This window comes from Pieris napi, chromosome 12 (genome assembly GCF_905475465.1).
Source record: "Pieris napi chromosome 12, ilPieNapi1.2, whole genome shotgun sequence".
NCBI lineage: Eukaryota > Metazoa > Arthropoda > Insecta > Lepidoptera > Pieridae > Pieris > Pieris napi.
In genome coordinates, this window is record NC_062245.1 from 10,694,981 (window position 1) to 10,714,651 (window position 19,671).

The window sequence follows — 19,671 nt, forward strand, 5'->3', positions numbered from 1 at the left end:
AATCGCCATTACCATAATGAATAGTACGTTATTTTACGTAAGCACTTGTTGGTTTTGCGGATTTTCTGATACTCTAATCCTCCCGGGTACAGCTGCCCTATATAAATATATATGCCCACCTTCCACTGCAAGCGGAACGGACCCATTACGGACTCCGCTATACTCGTAACGATGATTTTCATACATGTTCTTCCACCAAAGCGGAGACGAGCGCAGCGAAGAGAGCGAGTTGAAAGAGTCACATATGAGGTTAGCGAGTTGACCGAGTTTCCCACGGAAGTGAAAATGTATGAAAATCATCGTTACTAGTATAGCGGAGTCCGTAATGGGTCCGTTCCGCTCGCAGTGGAAGGCGGGCTATAGAGTCTCTACCTTTACTAGTTTACAGATGTCAAAATTATACTGAGCTCTAACGAGATTATTCTATATTGTCTTTGACGTGTAGAAATACATAATAAATACATACACACAGTACATCAATAAATTGTATACATAACTATGTATGTCGTACACATTATATAATTTTACAATCGTCACATCGAAGCCATAGATATCGCGATTCAATATTAAATTAATCAACACGAAAATTATCTTGTGGTACCTTCTTCAAATTTTTTTTTACGATTACATACTAAATAAAAAGACATGACCAAGATATGATTTTTAGTTCAGTTCCAACAACGACGAAGATACATTCAACGAAGACATATTTTAATCTAAAATGGAGTATCCATTGGAAATTAAGGATGTGGAACCAGAAACGAATCAAGCGATGATGAAACTTTTTATAGGTAAGAGATTTTAGACTGGCTTCTATTAGTTGTACGATTTAATTTGGCTACTTGGTATTTTTTAAAAAAATTTACGTTTAACTAAATGTAGCTTAAATCAGGACTTATTGCTGTCGCTTTTCGTAAAGTATTTGTATGAAAAACATAAACACTTGGTGCTTATACGAAAAACTATGACATTCCATCAAAATTCACGTCGTAGGACAGCAACCTCCAAGAGTTTATTATTATATACAGGGTATAGATAGGGGATAGATGAGGTCATCAGCCGCAAAAAATTGTTCTAGGGGCGGTCTCTAAGCTCAACCCCTGCAGAGTTATAATTTATTTTGCGTTTTATAAGAAAATCGACTTTAATTAATAATTCTTATTAAAATTCGAAAAAATTTACACCTGTATCTTTTTCATAATATCCACTAGATTGGTACTGATGAGTTCTTGCGTTAGACATACTATTTATAGTTGTTTATTTGGTGTATTGAAGATAATATTAAGTTATACGATATATTTTTTTTAAAATCAAAACTTTTTGTTTACTTCGGACCCCACTGTGAAAAAAAATTACTTTACCGATAAGTGACCCTGTATTACAAGTTTTGGCGCATTTAATAGGGATACTGAAAAGGTATTACACATGGCCATGAGTCGCTCTAATATCTTTCTAGGACAGACTTGTTACGCGTTATCTATTCTAAAATACATGAAAATTTTGTTGTATCACAAAAAATAGAAATATAATAAAAATTACATTATTACACTTCCAATTTTAGTAGTATTTCGTAAGTACTTAACAACGCTTTTTTTCAATTGAACAGCCCACTACCGAATATATCAAGCCTTGGAAAAGTAGTGTTTATTTTGTTAGATTCGCAAATAATTGGAATCAGAAGTGCAACAAAATTATGCATGTTTAAACATTATATTATTTTTTGTAGCTATAACTAATTAACGCAATAGGACGCAAGTGGTTAATATAGAGTAAAAAAATCCTAAATTATTTAAATCCTGACTGGATGACCCACCGTACAATATTCCTTTTTATAAAAATTTTCAAACTAACAATTACCTTAAACATATGCTTACTCGAATTAACCCCCTTAATCCCTCCAAAACACGTCTTTTATTCGATGGTTTGAAGACAGTAAAAGCATAAAACATGAAGAACATAAAGTGTATGTTAAGTTTAGTCAAATCTCTGGAATTAATTTTCAGGTGAACGAGGCGGTTTCGTTCGTGTAGGACCTAAGGGGTATGTTCTGACTCAAGGGTTCAGAGATATAGCAGCAGAGATCTACAACATAGAAGTCCGACCAAGCGATGTGTATGTTGTTACCTATGCAAGATCAGGTAAAATATATTAAGATATGAAATGAAGCTATTGATATTACATATCAACTTTAGATAATTGAGTACGATAATAATTTAATTAATTAGTCGCTTCAAACCTACGACTCTCGCCTTAAAAGAATTTAACTTGTTTCACTTGAATGGCGACGTGGCGTCATGGATGCATTGCTTACTAAAATCCCTATCCACTGCAGTACACGTTTGACTAGAAACAAATATCCATTATACACGCCTGTCTCACCTTTGTGCTCATCGTTTAATGGTTCTATTAAGAGCTTGTATCGAATTTACAATGAAACTGTGATGAAAAATGTCTCGGCGGACATTGTCAGCAACTCCATGGAGACCTACGAATATTAGAAATCTTGCCGTGTTAATTTATTTGCTATTATTGTTATTTTCTTTATTCCTACATAATTATGTATTTATATTCGCGGATGCTTGCGGGCCCATGAGACTTCTTCAATACAAAGAGTTCCCTCGTGAGTTGTGTGCTGAAATATTGCTGGCTAATCGATTGTGAGGAAGTTGCATGGATCTGGTTAGAGCTGCGCCTTCTTAAGTTCTCATGATTTTCACACGTGTATATCCTTTCTATAATATATATTCATAAGTATCTGATTGTCCTCCTTGTAACATGTGTGATGTTTGAGAGAAGAAATAAAATAAATTCCAGGAACAACGTGGACTCAAGAGTTAGTGTGGTTGGTTGCTAATAACTTGGATTACCAAACGGCAAAATCGGTTTTGCTAACAGACAGATTCCCGTTTATAGAGTAAGTATTATAAAACTTATTCTGACGCTTTATAAGGTTTTAAAAAAAAATAAGAATGTTTGCGTTACACGCGTAGAATATCAGAAATGTTTGCTTGGTACGTACCTCCTTGATTATTACGAAGTTATTTAAAAACTATCATATGTGGCGATAGCCTTCTACGTCTATAATCATCGCGACATCAAGTTATTCCGGCCGCTAGGGATGTAGACAACGTCTCGAACTTAGCCACTTGGTCCTTCGAGCCAGTCAGTAGTTAGACTGCTTCTTCTGCTGCCTTCCGTCCATATCTTAAGATATATTGTTAATAATTAAATAATCGCTATGAACTCCATTTTTCTAATGAGACAAGATTCAAGTCTTATAATATAATATAATGTAATTAAAGGCAACTTAGTAAGGTATTTTTTTCCGTATCTGCAAATTGCCTAAACTTTTCCTCGATAAACAAACAATATTGTTGAGCCACTAGTCGTAACTTCGGGAAGCAGCTTATAGCCTAAAAATCTCTTCCAACCAACCGTCGCGAGGAAAAATAAAATTCTCCACTTTCTTTAAATAAAAACTTTATATATTCATTAACAATTTTAAACAACATCTCAACCTGTCCTATGCTCTAATAGTAATCGTATTATACAACAGTAGTTGAATTATAAAATTGTAAGTGTTATGTAATTTTTTTTCTTGAATTTGTATTGAACATACATAGCTACTGTTTTATAATAATTCACTAAAGATATTATTCTTCCACAGAAGCACCATGATGTTTCACCCAAAGTTTGTAGCTGAACTTGAGGAAATAAACAAAAACGACGAAGTAAAACTGAAGCAATTGGGTACATTTTCTCAATCCATTGTACGGAAAGTGGCGGCTGCACCTTCCCCAAGGTTCATTAAGACTCATCTGCCGCTGTCGCTGCTGTCACCGAAAGTGTTGGATGCAAAAGTGGTGTACGTAGCAAGAGACCCACGTGATGCAGCCGTTTCCTTCTATTATTTATGCCGGTCCTCAAGAAATATGGGTTTCGATGGAGACTTCAAAACATTTTGGCATTACTTTACTAGTGACTTACGTGAGTGTGCTTTTTGAAGTAAATTTTGATAGAACATAGCACCACTTATATTATCATTTAATTGTAAATGTGGTTTATCTATGACGTCTCTTAGTATATATATATATATAGATGTAGTATCTTATTAATTCATCATGATCATAATGCCATCAAACCAATAATATTTTACTGGGAATCAAAACCCAGGATGTATAAGTTTCCACAAAAGATCTCTTAACATTACTTAAATTATATAGTAATAACTAAAAATTGATAAATAGAAAATAAAAATAAATTTAATAAGTTTACCTATAATGCTGGCAGGCATTTTCTCGCTGTATTAAGATATGAGCAGGGCAAGCACCAGCTCTGGGGTCACCGGTACTACATACCAGGCGCCCAACTAAATCTTTGTTTAGCGCCTGTACACTTGAACCCCGCGGCCCAAGAGGCTCTACTCCAAAGGGAATAAAATCAAAGTTGGAGGAAAGACTTATATTTGAGCCGTTTATTATTTTCCGCCTGCTCTGCAGCCGTACCAGCTTTTGTGCTTTTGTCAATTTTTTATTATTATTATTACTTTGTTGGTTAAGAATATTGTAAAAATATATATATTGACTGTGTTATTTTAGATTACTGGACGCCATTCTTCGAGCATCTAAAAGAAGCATGGGAGAAGCGGCATGATCCAAATTTGTTGTTTTTGTTCTATGAAGACTTAAAGAAGGTATGTTCGAATTGAAAAAGTTTTTTTAGTTCCTTTATCAGTAAGACCCATCACAGTACTTCTAAAAAAAACACAAGAAAAAAATCCCTTTAGTACACAACGAAAACTTACAATTACGATGGTACAGTTGACACATTTTACCATCGTAATTAATTTTCTTTTAAAATATTTATTACCAAAAGTTTTTTTACTATTATGACTTTACCTCATACACTATTTAACCAGGATCTCGGCCACGAAGTGCGCAGAGTGTGCAAGTTTTTGGGTAAACAATACACGGACGACCAAATAGCAGTGCTCTGTGACCATCTCGATATTAAGAACTTCAAGAACAATACATCTGTGAACAATGACATTTGGAAGGAACTTGGGTTGATGTTTCCCAAAGAAGAGTTTATAAGAAAAGGTAAACACTTAAGAGATAGCAGCGGATAGACTCTCGCTCATTATGGTGGACTTAATAATAAAACCGAGTTTCGGTTCAAATATACTTTATTTATCAAAGAATTACATTCACTTTGTGAGGAAATTTGAAGTTGGTTAGTCATGTACATCGTGTTATAAATTTATTTTGCGGCTGAATATAATTCAGGTCGCTAGTTGAAAATCGCTGTTTAGTAAAGAGACTAGGTTGTTAATGGAAGGGCTTATTATTCTAGTTGGCTACGACACAGACATCGTATTAGACGTAAATATAATGAAAAATACCTATATATTGCCTTGTTTATTTATCAATTTATAAAACGTTCTACGTAATTTATTTGGGCATCGGTAGATTGTTGCTAATAAAAAAAACAATTCAACAGGCAAGTCAGGGGGTTGGCGCGATTACTTTGACGAGGAGATGACAGCACAAGCAGACAAGTGGATGGAAGAAAATCTTAGAGACACTGATCTACGTTTCCCGCATTTGCAGTAGTACTAAGATGTTTTTAAGTTATCTAATGTAAAATACATTAGAAAACAATAAATACACTATTATACAACACCAATTGCGATACAACACATTGATATCTGTTACGTAATCATTTATTTATTCTAATTAAGCAAGTATATGTCTTCTGTGTACCACACCGTAGAATTTTATTGCATCTAAACTCTAAACATACCAGTTTCCTTACGATGTTTTAATTCACCGTATGAGTGGCTTGACAGAAAGCCCTTTGGTGTCCGGAAAGCGCCGGGAATCGAACCTATGAGAGGTCATAGGTTCGATTCCTGAGGAGGAATGAGAAATACTGCTTTAAAAAGACACAATTACGGTTCACTAATAATGATGGTATGGAAACACAGAAGACACTGTTTGTTAGTCGATAAATTGTAAAAATATTATAAGTCCTTTTTAATAAATTTAAAAATAATAAGCTCGTTTTATATAATATGACATTGAAAATTTATTGAATGTTATTTCTCAAAAAAAGCGAAGGCGCTTTCAAAGAAAGCTCCCAGAAAGGCTCGCATTTTGATGTAAGGTTACTTAATTATTTCATCAAGGGAATTATATTTTTGTAATTTTTTTTATGAAGCTAATAATGTATCGCGTCAGTACTACCTGAGAAATTAAGCCTTTATTCATTTATGTTAATAATAATAATTTATTTAAGAAAATTAGATTTTTACTACTCTGCGCCCCCCCCCCCCCCCCCTGTCTGGGAGACATCTTTTTGCCATCATCATGGTCTGCTCTTGTCCCATTTTTCTTTTGCGCCAGTCAAAAAACAAAAACACTGTCATAATCCGCTTCGAAAACATATAACAAAGAAACATTTTTTATAAATATATAATAACGAGCCTGCGGGACGCCCAAAAAGGGCAGTCATCGCAGCCCATACACAGCACTCCCATTTTTAGTGGGTGCGTTGCCGGCCTTTGAGGGAGGAGTACACTGGAATTGATTAACGTGACCTAAATATACCTACACCAAGTATTTCCCGTGAATTACGGATTCAAGAAGTCCTTTTAATAAGCCCTTTTTTAGAAAAATCAAGGACTAGTACTTCACATAAACATACACTTAATAAGCTGACTTTTTTGTAAGTCTCTTTTCGCAATCATATACAATATACATATATCATCGTTAAGGCAGCGTTCGTAAGAAACGTTTCTCTCCTATTTGCAATTCCGACTACCACAAGAATTATTTCATTAAACTCGGGTTAATATAGGCCTTTGACATTCACAAATAACGTAGATTTAGTAGCCAAGAAAGTAAAAGAATTTTCACAATCTAGTGTAGTTGATTTACTATCAAGAGATCTCGACAACATCGCTAACGAACTTTAGATCCTTATAATATTTGCTGATAAAGTTACACATAGGTAATGTATAAATGTACGATTTTTATATAAAAATTTTGATCAAGTTAAACCTTAATATACCTATATTAAGAAAATAATTCATGCTAAATATCATGGTGTAGATTTAAAATAAAATCAAATCAAAATACGTTTATTCAGTTTAGATGCGTCTAAGCGTATGCTTATAAATGTCAAAAACGTTTAAAAAATAAGTAGACCAGTGCAGATAGCCTTCAAAATAAATAAAAAGTGAAAAAAATTACAGTAGGATGAAACCCATTAGAAAAGCAGGGGAATATGATCAAAATGAAAGGAAAAATAAATTACGGTCGATCTGAGGTCGGGAAGGGGTGGGGGGGGAGTTTTAAGGGTAAAAAACGGTTTATCTCGATTTCCGGCAAAACTAAAAGTCCTATCGAAGAAAGTTAAATGGCAAAGTTGTAGGTAATAAAAAGATCTAAAACTTTTGTATTCACACATTTTTCACATAACCTCAAAATTTATGTAAAAATTCAAAAAACCAAGTTTTTGGTTTTTATTTTTATCTTTTACAAATTTCTTTTTTTTTTAACGAAATTTGGTGAAAACTTACCTTATTATGTCCCAAATATACTGTAATTTATTTGATTAAAAATATTTATTTTTTCACCTTATTTTGAATTAATATCGAAAAAACACCCTAATTTTCAATCGAAAATTCTGACGTCAAAATTTCAGCTTTTTTCAAAAAGTTGGTGTGCTTTCAGTTCGTTGAAATCTCTACTTTCCTATGGTAAAAATATATATATATGTTACCATAGTAAATCTTCTCAGAAAATGCAAAACATCGTATGCAGTAACGCCCAGACCCGTCATACCCTTCCCTACTTCTCTATGAATCTTCTTTAAATTATAATTAGATGCCTATTTATTACTATTTTAAGATAACTTATATATAACTGAGTGACCTAAAAAAAATTTTTAGCCTTTAGATGGGCTAAAATTTTCGTATTTCATAGAGAAGTAGGGAAGGGTATGACAGGTCTGGGCGTTACTGCATACGATGTTTTGCATTTTCTGAGAAGATTTACTATGGTAATATATATATATATTTTTACCATAGGAAAGTAGAGATTTCAACGAACTGAAAGCACACCAACTTTTTGAAAAAAGCTGAAATTTTGACGTCAGAATTTTCGATTGAAAATTAGGGTGTTTTTTCGATATTAATTCAAAATAAGGTGAAAAAATAAATATTTTTAATCAAATAAATTACAGTATATTTGGGACATAATAAGGTAAGTTTTCACCAAATTTCGTTAAAAAAAAAAGAAATTTGTAAAAGATAAAAATAAAAACCAAAAACTTGGTTTTTTGAATTTTTACATAAATTTTGAGGTTATGTGAAAAATGTGTGAATACAAAAGTTTTAGATCTTTTTATTACCTACAACTTTGCCATTTAACTTTCTTCGATAGGACTTTTAGTTTTGCCGGAAATCGAGATAAACCGTTTTTTACCCTTAAAACTCCCCCCCCACCCCTTCCCGACCTCAGATCGACCGTAATTTATTTTTCCTTTCATTTTGATCATATTCCCCTGCTTTTCTAATGGGTTTCATCCTACTGTAATTTTTTTTGGTTTCAAAAATTATCGGCACTGGTCTAAAGCGAAAGAGCAAGACTACGCTATCCGTTCGCAAAACAACCAAGAGGCCTTGTTCTTTTCAGATGAACGGGCAAGAAACTCAGCAAGTTTTACCCTCCCTCTACATTACGATTATTCAAAGGAAAATGTCATAAACTACAACGTCATTAAAGTAACACATCAAAATTCGGTAATTTGGTTGAAACTGATCCAATTTCAGCTAACAAATTAGACACATATGAAAGTTATTGGACTGTTTATGGATTGAAAATAAAATATATACGTATACCTACGTGATAAGATTCTATAGCTGAAATACTTTTAATATGAGTTAAGCTATATATACTTAAAAAAGGCTTAAATGCTGTTTAGCTTACATGCTAAATATAAAGTAATACAGTGTAAACTACATGTAACGACCCTCGATTTAACGACAAACTTCCTAAAGCGTCGAAATCAATAGGCTTTGCTTGGTTGGTTTTAGTTTCGGTATATATGCGTAAATTAAGTTTTTATTTTAATGTCTCTTAATTTTATTTTATCTTTTATTTTAACTCCTATTGTCCTTGTTTTCATGCTTTTTGACAAATTTTTATTATATTACCCAGTTGTACTGTCAGTGCCCTGGTCACCAGGACAAACTAACGAACAAACAAATTAAATAATATTAATTACCTGAAAAAATAAAATCACATAAAAAATAACCTGCTGTATAAAAGGTATATAAAACAATATCATACAATAGATAATTCGTCAGTTTCGGTTGAGTTCTTGTAGCAGTTTTAGTGAATTTGTTCAAAATGGCAAGCAAGCCGTATCCTTTCGAAATTCATGATTTGGAACCTCATGAAGCGGAGAAAATGAAATTATTTTCTGGTATGTATTGAATGATTATTTAAAAAATACCAGTGGCGCTACAACCTTCTAGGACTCCGATTTCTGAACCCTTTTCGTGATAATTTATTAATCTTAATAAAACGCAGACAAGACGATCAGGTTTCTGTGCCTGACACACGCCGTCGACTTTTTTGGGTCATGCAGGTTTCCTCACGATGTACTACTATTCGTATTTCTGTATACGAGGAAATATGTAATAATACAAGAACATAAGCGCCAGTACAGCTACAAACATTTTTAATACGTAGAACTAAAATTAAAACTGCTTAGTATTGTCTTTGATTGACATAACCTTTACACATCTAAAGAAAAAACTTTTTGACCGGATTGAAGTTATGTATTATTATAAATTTACAACTATTTGACATAATTTTAAATTTATCCGACTTTTCGCGTGCGTGGTCACGGTGACTGAAGGCAAAAGGTGTTGAATGTCAAAAAGTATCACAGCTGTAGAGACGACGTCACGTTAGTACGATTCCCAATGAAACAATATTATTTTGGAATTCCATCGCCGAAAGATGATCGCTATAAAAATCTATTTATCATATTATGAAGGGTGTGCCATATAGGTTGGTAGACCCAATTCGACGTTTATGAAGCGTTAAGATAAGATTAGTTTGTTATTTTTTCTGATATTGTCGTAATCATAAATGGATTTATCGTTTTGTAGTCCGTAAAATATATCGTAATCTTGATAACTGTTATACAGAATGATCTTCACAATTTCAGGGAAAAAAATTCTCGAAAGGAAAAAAACATGAAAAAAAGTAGGGTAAAATTAGACACACGTAAACTGTGGTTATGGTTATTTAATAATTTTGTCTGTAAATGACGTGTCCGTTAACTAACAGTTAATCAAATTAATTAATAATATAGTTTATCTATCAAAAGACAGTTTTCATACAATAACTTTTACGATTCTATCACCGTATCATGTATATTGGTCAAAGTTAAATTATTATCACCAAAATTATCACATTCTATTTTCTGACATGTCATATATACTTTTTCCATAAATTCACTACAAATTACAAAAAATGGCGCCAAATGGAAGGATATGACGACGCCACAGATAGAAAAATATATACATAGGAGCGTATTTGCGTTTCCCTAACATTAACTTAAAAATCTCTTTGTGTCCTGAAATTGGTGTATAACAATATATATTTTTTAGGTGAAAAGACAGGATTTGTACGCATAGGACCAAAAGGATATGTCTTTCCACACCGATTTTTGGAAATAGGAGCAGATATTTATAACATGGCAATACGACCAAGCGATGTATTTGTTGTAACCTATGCACGATCAGGTAGGTGCCAGATTTTCCGGATTTAATTGCAACACTCATCTATGCTGGTAGTACTGGAATAATGGTTAGAAGACTATGTAACTACTATATATATATATATAATTAGGCAATCTGTCTGCTGATTTATTTGTCTTAGCGGGAAGAAATTTCCTGAAATATGTGAGAGAAACTACATCTGAACCTACATCGCTAAAATGTAAAAATGTAAAAAAAAAACGATTGTAGTGTTTTTAAATAAAACCTCTTTATAAACGTATTTTTTACTTTATTAAAATAACTCCACATTTCGATTGCTACAATACCACTGCTACTACGCCAAGCATCGACTCTGAATATTACGTCAAAACACTTATTAAGTTTATTAAGTTGTATTTATGAGTAGAGCTCGAATAAACCACACTTTTATTTACTTTATATTTAAGATGAAGTAACTTTATATTTATTCACTTATTTTGTAGGTACAACGTGGACCCAAGAGTTAGTATGGCTAGTTGCGAACGATTTGGACTACGATACAGCAAAATCAATTTATTTAACGGAAAGATTTCCGTCTCTGGAGTAAGTATTTTTACAAGAAATAATAATTATTACCTCATGCAATATAGAAGTTGAAATAAGAATAAGATGGCCGACCTCGTCAGCCAATAGTCACTTGAAAAGTTACTTTTGCAAAGGAATCCTATTTGCATAATGGTTAATTAGATAATTCAATCTAACATTTAACTAAAAAAATCAATGGGTCTATCTAGACCTAATAGACCATAGAAACTACACTAATTACTAAAAACCGCCTCTTTCACTGAAATATCGTTTATGGAACAATAAAATGCGACTGATTATTAAACAGCATAATAAGAATATTTGAGATTTCAACAGCAATTAATTGGCTTTGATAAAACAAAAAAATCCATACTTGCTAGTGTGAGGGGCACACTTTGAAATCAATTTTCCTTAATTATAATTTATGATTCGATATATATTTTTCTCTTCGTGTTAGTTATGTTCGCCTATAAGTGTTTGTCACATTAAATCTTGTATCTAATTTTCTTGATTACCAATTAAGCAGTGAGCATTTCAACATAAATAAAGAAAACCAAGTAGTTTCGGCTTTTGTTAATCGCATGTCTCTGGTATTTTTCATTTGCCGTTTGTATAATAATTAGGATTGGTTACGTGACTTATCCAATTTTATAGATTCTCGATGATGGTCCACCCGATAATGATACAGCATTACCTAGAAAATTGTAATGGAGATGAGAAAAAGCAGAAAAAAATTAAAATGGTAACGTCCCATATCGTGAACCAACTGGAGGTGGCGCCTTCCCCACGTTTTATAAAAATACATGTGCCGCTCTCCCTGTTGCCACCAAATTTGCTTGACGCTAAAGTGGTGTACGTAGCAAGAGACCCGAGAGATGTCGTTGTCTCATTTTACCATTTATGCTGTTCAATGACATTCACGAGATGGACGGGTGACTTCAAATCATTTTGGAATTGCTTCATTAGTGATTTACGTAAGTTGTATATTTTTAAAAATAATTTCGTAATCCATTTAGAAGTATTTTGGGACTTATACGTATAGACACTTGACCATTTCCATACGTATTCGGCTGGAATTAGTAGGTATCTAGCTAAGTATTTTTGTTATATCTTACCTCTTTATTCTTACCTTACGATCATCATATATTCTTCTTTTTCAAGCTTAAATATGTAAGTTTTGTGTAAGGACTTTTTGCCATGATGCCAAAAAACCTTATGATAACAAAATCGGGGGATAAAGTTGGGCGTTGTAGTCTCGAATCTATCCTCTGCATCCTCTGCATTATATTAAACCACTGGATAGCTATTCATATATATTTAAAATCTATTCATTATGACCCGTTACATAAAGGTATTACGTAGAACATATGGCCGTGTCCATACCTCAGCCACACCCTAGTTTATACCTTTAATAATATTATTTAATTCTTATTTTAGAATATTGGACACCGTATTTTGAACATTTGAAGGAGGCGTGGGAGAAGCGTCATCATCCAAATTTACTCTTCATATTCTATGAGGAATTACAAAAGGTTATCGAAAATACGAAAATATTGTTATTTGTTACTATAATAAAACAACAATAAAATTGCGCCAAATCATGTGATGATCATTAAATCCGTCTAAACTTTATCATTACGTTTTCAGGACTTACCAGGGATGATTAAACGTGTATCTGCTTTCATGGGAAAAAACTACAATGATGAGCAAGTGGCAACACTCTGTGAACATCTGGACGTTAAGAACTTTAAGAAAAACCCTTCTGTCAACAACGAACAGTTCAAAGAACTTGGCCTAACGACACCTAATATGGAATTCGTCAGAAATGGTTCGTAAATGCTAGACATTTAGACTGACATTAGATCTGAACAGAAAAATTATATGTTGCCCAGGATTTTTTGGATGGACATGCGATATAATTTAAAAATTATTAAATCCATGTTCAGCTGGTTAGATCCAAGATGGGTAAGGATTTAGAAAAAAACGTTAAGTTTTCGATATAGTAACAGTTTATCTTCCCACCATTTGGATATTATCGTAATGACTTAGCACTTTATATTTTATATGGATAGTATGTATTTTTGGGAATGAAAAATAAATAAATAAAATAATTAAACTTTTAAGTTGTGTATTTTAAGTTTTTAAGACTGAAATTACTACGTTTCAATTACAATGAACAAATTACAGGCAAAACAGGCGGTTGGCGCGACTATTACGACGAAGAGATGGTAGCACGGACAGATAAATGGATTGAAGATAACTTGCGCGATACAGATCTCAGATTCCCAAGTGCAGAGTAGTAATACCTTGTTAATTCTGTAAATAACTTTGGAATTAATACAATGAGATTTATGAAACATGCTTTAAATAATTTAATTGAAGTATGATTACGTAAAAAAATTTCATAACCCACGTCATTACTTCCACCGACCGGTGAGAACTTCATATGTAGTGGATTATACGCTTTGGATGTAAGCAGCAACTCGGAGTGAAGTTACGCCTTACTGGGGACACCGATCTTCTTGGAGACGAAACTACCCTTTCCTTCCATATGACCAAGAAACGTATTCATACGTGATTCTAATGAATTCTCTAAAAGAACAACGATAACGCTGTATACTGCACTTGTTAAGAACGTACTCGAGTCTACTTCAGTAGTATGGAAGCAATATGAACGAAAATAAAAGCTAATGTCAGAAAAAGTAGAAAAACGGAAATTCACTCAAACTCAATTCACCTTTATTATATTCATATTCTATTCATATAGAATTCATAAGTGTACTTGGGTTCATAAGTGTACTTGGGTACCCAAGTACACTTATGAACGTCAACAGACAATATGTTAAATTGATTCTAAATTTACATTTACTACCAGTTCGCAAGTCAAGGGCGTAGAGCGGGCAACAAACTCTCAGCCAATCTTGTTAATCGCCAAGTTTTGAGTAGTACTGTACGTACGTAGATTAAGATCATTTAAATAATACTTAAATAATCGACAAATATAAAAAGCTTTATTGATTAATTTACGTTTAACGAGTGTTTTTAATTTATTCAGTGTTAATTCTCTAATATCGCTTGGGAGTTTGTTGAAAAAACGAATACAATTTCCATATAAGGAGTGACACTAGGTGGGAGGCTGTCCTGGTAAGGTCTGTAGGTCCTGATAGGGGTGGAGAGAAGGAAAAATACATATATTTAGAATAAAGCTTAGTAACTGTAAATTAGGTGTTGAGGTTATTCATTACAAACAAACATACCAAGAATCTTTTATAATACTAGTTTGGATGCACAAACCATGAAAAATTTTGTAGGCATGCTATATAATGCATATTAAATGAACCAAGTCACGTTACTTACTGACAGTTTTTTCAAACGTCTCTTAAAACACTGTTGTTTTAGTATTTATTAAAAAATGGCAAAACCGGTTCCTTTTGAAATTCAAAATTTAAAGCCTCATGAAGCAGAGAAACTGAAAGCATTTTCTGGTAAGTTAACCTAGACATTAATTTATACAAAATAACTTTAAACCTTAATTTTAAAAAAAATGGTCGCTTATGCAATGGGCCATTTTTTGTCCGAATTGAAACGATATGTCTCTGTGCTAGAAGAAAGGATAAACTATAATATGACCACTTCTATATAACATCATAAAAAAACCCCTTTGCAAAAAAAACGGGGACTTAAGTAATGTCCTAAGTCAATTAATTATATTAAATTTAATTTGTTTCTCAGTAAGTGTTCTTAAACCCTAATTTAATTATCTGACGTAGTCTATATACTTATGAACGTGTAAATTAATACCAGTAAAATGAATTCTGTTGGTTAAGAATATTGTAAATACTGTAAGAGTATTGTAAAAATATCTATATATTTACTGTATTATTTTAGATTACTGGACGCCATTCTTCGAGCATCTAAAAGAAGCATGGGAGAAGCGGCATGATCCAAATTTGTTGTTTTTGTTCTATGAAGACTTAAAGAAGGTATTTAGCGCGTTAATTACTGGTTCGAATTGAAAAACTTACAATTTCGATGATAAAATTTTGCCATCGTAATTAATTTTGTTTTAAAATATTTTTTACCAGACGTTGATTTTACTATTATGACTTTACCACGTAAACTATTTAACCAGGATCTCGGCCACGAAGTGCGAAAAGTGTGCAAGTTTTTGGGTAAACAATACACGGACGACCAAATAGCAGTGCTCTGTGACCATCTCGATATTAAGAACTTCAAGTACAATGCATTTGTGAACAATGAAATTTTGAAGGAACTCGGGTTGATGTTTCCCAAAGAAGAGTTTATAAGAAAAGGTAAACACTTAAGAGATAGCAGCGGATAGACTCTCGCTCATTATGGTGTACTTTAATTTTCGGTTAAAATATGCTTCATTTTTCAAAGAATTAGATTCACTTTGTGAGGAAATTTTAAGTTGGTTAGTCATGTACATCGTGTTATAAATTTATTTTGCGGCTGAATATAATTCAGGTCGCTAGTTACATATTGCTGTTTAGTAAAGAGACTAGGTTGTTACTGGAACGGCTAATTATTCTAGTTGGCCACGACATAGATATCGTCTTAGACGTAAATATAATGAAAAATACCTATATACTGCCTAGTTTATTTTCAATTTATAAAACGTTCTACGTAATTTATTTGGGAATCGTTAGATGTTTGCTAATAAAAAAAACAATTCAACAGGCAAGTCAGGCGGTTGGCGTGATTACTTTGTCGAGGAGATGACAGCACAAGCAGACAAGTGGATGGAAGAAAATCTTAGAGACACTGATCTACGTTTTCCGCATTTGCAGTAGTAGATGTTTTTAAGTTCACTAATGTAAAATACATTAGAAAACAATAAATACACTATTAAACAAGACCAATTGCTACGTAATCATTTATTTATTCTAATTAAGCAAGTATATGTCTTCTGTGTACCACACCGTAGACTTATATTGCGTCTAAACTCTAAACATACCAGTTTCCTTACGATGTTTTAATTCTCCGTATGAGTGGCTTGACAGAAAGCCCTTTGGTGTCCGGAAAGCGCCGGACACCAAAGGGCCAAAGGGCTATGACCTCTCATAGGTTCGATTCCTGAGGAATGAGAGTCAATACTGCTTTAAAAAGACACAATTACGATGCACTAATAATGATGGTATGGAAACACAGAAGATGTTACATGTTGTGCTGTTTGTTAATCGATAAATTGTAAAAAATATTATAAGTCCTGTTTGATAAATTTAAAAATAATAAGCTCGTTTTATTATAGTATGACATTGAAAATGTATTGAATGTTATTTCTCGAAAAATGCGAAGGCGCTTTCAAAGAAGGCTGTGTACGTAACGTTACTAAATTATTTCATCTAGGGAATTATATTTTTGATATTTTTTTATGAAACTAATGATGTATCGCGTCAGTACTACCTGAGATTCCTACAAACAAATATAATATTAATAATAAGCCTTTATTCATATATTTTAATAGTAATAATAAGTAAAAGAATTTTCACAATCTAGTGTAGTTGATTTACTATCAAAAGATCTCGACAACATCGCTAACGAACATAAGATCCCTATAATACTCGTATTTGCAGATAAAGTTGTCATAAAAACAAAATGATAAACGCAATGACAATGCATATTTTTGTACAACTTTTTTTTTTTTTTTTTATAAAACAGGGGGCAAACGGGCAGGAGGCTCACCTGATGTTAAGTGATACCGCCGCCCATGGACACTCTCAATGCCAGAGGGCTCGCGAGTGCGTTGCCGGCCTTTCAGGAATCGGTACGCTCTTTTCTTGAAGGACCCTAAGTCGAATTGGTTCGGAAATACCTCAGTGGGCAGCTGGTTCCACATAGTGGTGGTGCGCGGCAAAAACTGCCTTGAAAAACGCTCAGTTGTGGAACGGCGGACGTCGAGGTGATACGGGTGGAATTTCGTATTCTGTCTCGACGTCCGATGATGAAATTCAGCTGCAGGTATTAATCCGAACAACTCCTCTGAACACTCTCCATGGTAAATGCGGTAGAAGATGCAGAGTGACCCCACATCTCTACGCAACGCCAAAGGATCAAGCCGCTCGGAGAGGGATTGGTCGTCGACGATTCGAACCGCTCTGCGTTGTATACGGTCAAGTGGAAGGAGCTGGTACTGGGGAGCCCCTGCCCAGAGGTGAGAGCAGTACTCCATGTGGGGCCGAATTTGCGCTTTATATAGTTGCATGCGGTGGCCCGGAGTGAAGTACCGCCTCGCCTTGCTGAGCACACCAAGCTTTTTGGAGGCTAATTTAGCCTTTCCCTCCAAGTGACCGCGAAACTGAACGTCGTTCGATATGTCAACGCCAAGTATTCCAATGCTGGCTGTGGCTTTAAGAAGAGTGTTTTCGAAAAGAGGAGTGGCGACAAAGGGTGTTTTTTTAGCGGAAAACGCGCAAACTTGTGTCTTCTTGGGGTTAAATTGGACTAGGTTTAGTCTGCCCCAGTCTGAGACTCCACGTAGTAGAGTTTCGACTTCAGACACAAGTTTGTTCCGGTACTCATCGACAACTGCCCGAGAAATACCTGCCCGGCTAGTGTAAAAAGTATCCCCAGTGCTGTCATCCGCATAGCAATGAATGTTGCTAAGTTGCAACATATCATTGATATGCAGAAGAAACAGGGTCGGGGATAGAACACAGCCTTGTGGGACCCCAGCGTTCACGGGTTTAAGGTCGGAACATGCTCCGTCGATGACGACCTTGATGGTCCGATCGGCCAGAAAGCTGGAGATCCAATCGCATAATTTCTCGGGTAGCCCATAGGCTGGAAGCTTCGAGAGCAGTGCTCTGTGCCACACCCGATCGAAGGCTTTCGCTATGTCCAAACTTACCGCCAGCGCCTCCCCCTTGGACTCAATTGCCTCTGCCCACCTATGTGTAAGGTATACAAGGAGGTCACCAGCTGAGCGACCACGACGAAAGCCGTACTGAGAATCGCTAATCAACTGGTGGCCCTCTAGATACCTCAAGAGCTGGCTATTAATAATGGTTTCCATTATTTTGGAGAACAAGGAGGTTATAGCTATTGGGCGATAGTTGGACGGATCAGAGCGATCGCCTTTTTTTGGGATCGGATGTATCGAAGCGGTCTTCCAGCACTTCGGGGCAGTGCCGAGCAAGTACAGGTACCGAAAAAGGCGCGTTAAGACCGGAGCCAACTCAGGAGCACAAGTACGCAGCACAATTGGGGGATACCATCCGGCCCGCTCGACTTATGAATGTCCAAGGAAGATAGTGCTTTGCGCACGGCACGTTGCTGGAATGTGATTTCCGGCATCGAAGAATCACACCGCGAAATGGTCGGTGGTGATCTCCCTCTGTCATCCAAAGTCGAGTTGGACGCGAAGAGACAGCCCAAAAGGTCGGCCTTCTCCTTCGCAGTGTGGGCCAGAGAGTCATCCTCCCTGTGCAGTGGCGGAATGGCGGGCTGACAAAAATTCCCTTGGACAGCTTTGGCGAGAGACCAGAAGGCTCGAGTCCCTGAAGGGAGTTGGGCCAATCTCTCGCCAAATCTGGCAATGTGCTCTGACTTTGCCTTAGTGATTTCCCGTTTGAAGGACCTGGAGGCTGAGTTATATGCTGTTTTAAGTTCGCTGGTATTGGCATCACGAGATTTCGCCGCTTCCGCCCATGCTTTAAAGCATTCTCGCTTTCGACGCGAGGCCGCCTTGCAAGAACGTTTAAACCAGGGCTGAGACTTGCCACCGATCGGCACCGCAGAAAATGGAATAAAGAGTTCCATGCCCTGCAGAACCACTTCGGCGACAGAGGCGGCGACGGAATCTGGAGCTTCCGGCGAAAAGCACATAGGCCCCCAAGGGTAGGACGCAAAGAAAGACCGCATCCCGTCCCAATCTGCTGACTTATAGTGCCAGATACGGCGACAACCCATAAAGCGGGGCCGTGAAGGGCGCGTAGATGGCACAGTACTCCGGACCACACAATGATCTGATGAACCCAATGGCGGGTCAACAGAGACTTGATAATTCTCCGGATGTGAAGTCAGCAGAAGGTCCAACAAAGAGGGTTTGTGACCATCCACATCTGGTATTCGCGTAATCGCAGGGACCATTTGTGTCAGGTCGTAGGCTAAAGCAAAGTCGTGAAAGGATCTTCCCGCGTGATCGGTGGTTTCAGAGCCGAGCCAATCGGCATGGTGGGCGTTAAAATCGCCAAGTATCACGATTTCAGCGGTAGGAACCCTTTCGAGCAGGGAATCTGTAGCCATTTGGATGTGCTCAATGAGTCGGTCAGTTTCGGTATTTC

The 19,671-nt window shown here is 35.4% G+C and overlaps 2 protein-coding genes and 1 long non-coding RNA gene across 3 annotated transcripts; all 3 read left to right on the forward strand.

Moving 5' to 3' along the window:
• Positions 1 to 662: 662 nt before the first annotated feature.
• LOC125054841 (sulfotransferase 1C4-like) lies at positions 663 to 6,018 on the forward strand. Its single transcript, XM_047656971.1, has 7 exons — positions 663 to 791; positions 2,004 to 2,138; positions 2,815 to 2,914; positions 3,668 to 3,987; positions 4,599 to 4,693; positions 4,919 to 5,099; positions 5,500 to 6,018. The coding sequence occupies exons 1-7, from the start codon at positions 722 to 724 to the stop codon at positions 5,610 to 5,612; spliced, it is 1,014 nt and encodes a 337-aa protein (XP_047512927.1). The 5' UTR covers positions 663 to 721; the 3' UTR covers positions 5,613 to 6,018.
• Positions 6,019 to 9,386: 3,368 nt separating this feature from the next.
• Positions 9,387 to 12,407, forward strand: LOC125054656 (luciferin sulfotransferase-like). The gene is made up of 5 exons (XM_047656673.1): positions 9,387 to 9,492; positions 10,691 to 10,825; positions 11,284 to 11,383; positions 12,020 to 12,339; positions 12,382 to 12,407. The coding sequence occupies exons 1-5, from the start codon at positions 9,417 to 9,419 to the stop codon at positions 12,405 to 12,407; spliced, it is 657 nt and encodes a 218-aa protein (XP_047512629.1). The 5' UTR covers positions 9,387 to 9,416.
• A 390-nt stretch (positions 12,408 to 12,797) lies between these two features.
• LOC125054692 lies at positions 12,798 to 13,685 on the forward strand. The gene is made up of 3 exons (XR_007117739.1): positions 12,798 to 12,897; positions 13,013 to 13,193; positions 13,553 to 13,685. It is a non-coding gene; the product is annotated as an uncharacterized LOC125054692 (long non-coding RNA).
• The last annotated feature ends 5,986 nt before the right edge of the window (positions 13,686 to 19,671 follow it).

What these genes read in the sequence shown, in the direction of transcription:
- LOC125054841 (XM_047656971.1), top strand. Translation starts at nt 722, where the DNA reads ATGGAGTATCCATTGGAAATTAAGGATGTGGAACCAGAAACGAATCAA. An exon ending in TGTTACCTATGCAAGATCAG is followed by an intron (nt 2,139 to 2,814) that starts GTAAAATATATT and finishes AATAAATTCCAG; the next exon opens with GAACAACGTGGACTCAAGAG. An exon ending in TCTATGAAGACTTAAAGAAG is followed by an intron (nt 4,694 to 4,918) that starts GTATGTTCGAAT and finishes CTATTTAACCAG; the next exon opens with GATCTCGGCCACGAAGTGCG.
- LOC125054656 (XM_047656673.1), top strand. Translation starts at nt 9,417, where the DNA reads ATGGCAAGCAAGCCGTATCCTTTCGAAATTCATGATTTGGAACCTCAT. An exon ending in GAAAATGAAATTATTTTCTG is followed by an intron (nt 9,493 to 10,690) that starts GTATGTATTGAA and finishes TATATTTTTTAG; the next exon opens with GTGAAAAGACAGGATTTGTA. An exon ending in TGTAACCTATGCACGATCAG is followed by an intron (nt 10,826 to 11,283) that starts GTAGGTGCCAGA and finishes CTTATTTTGTAG; the next exon opens with GTACAACGTGGACCCAAGAG.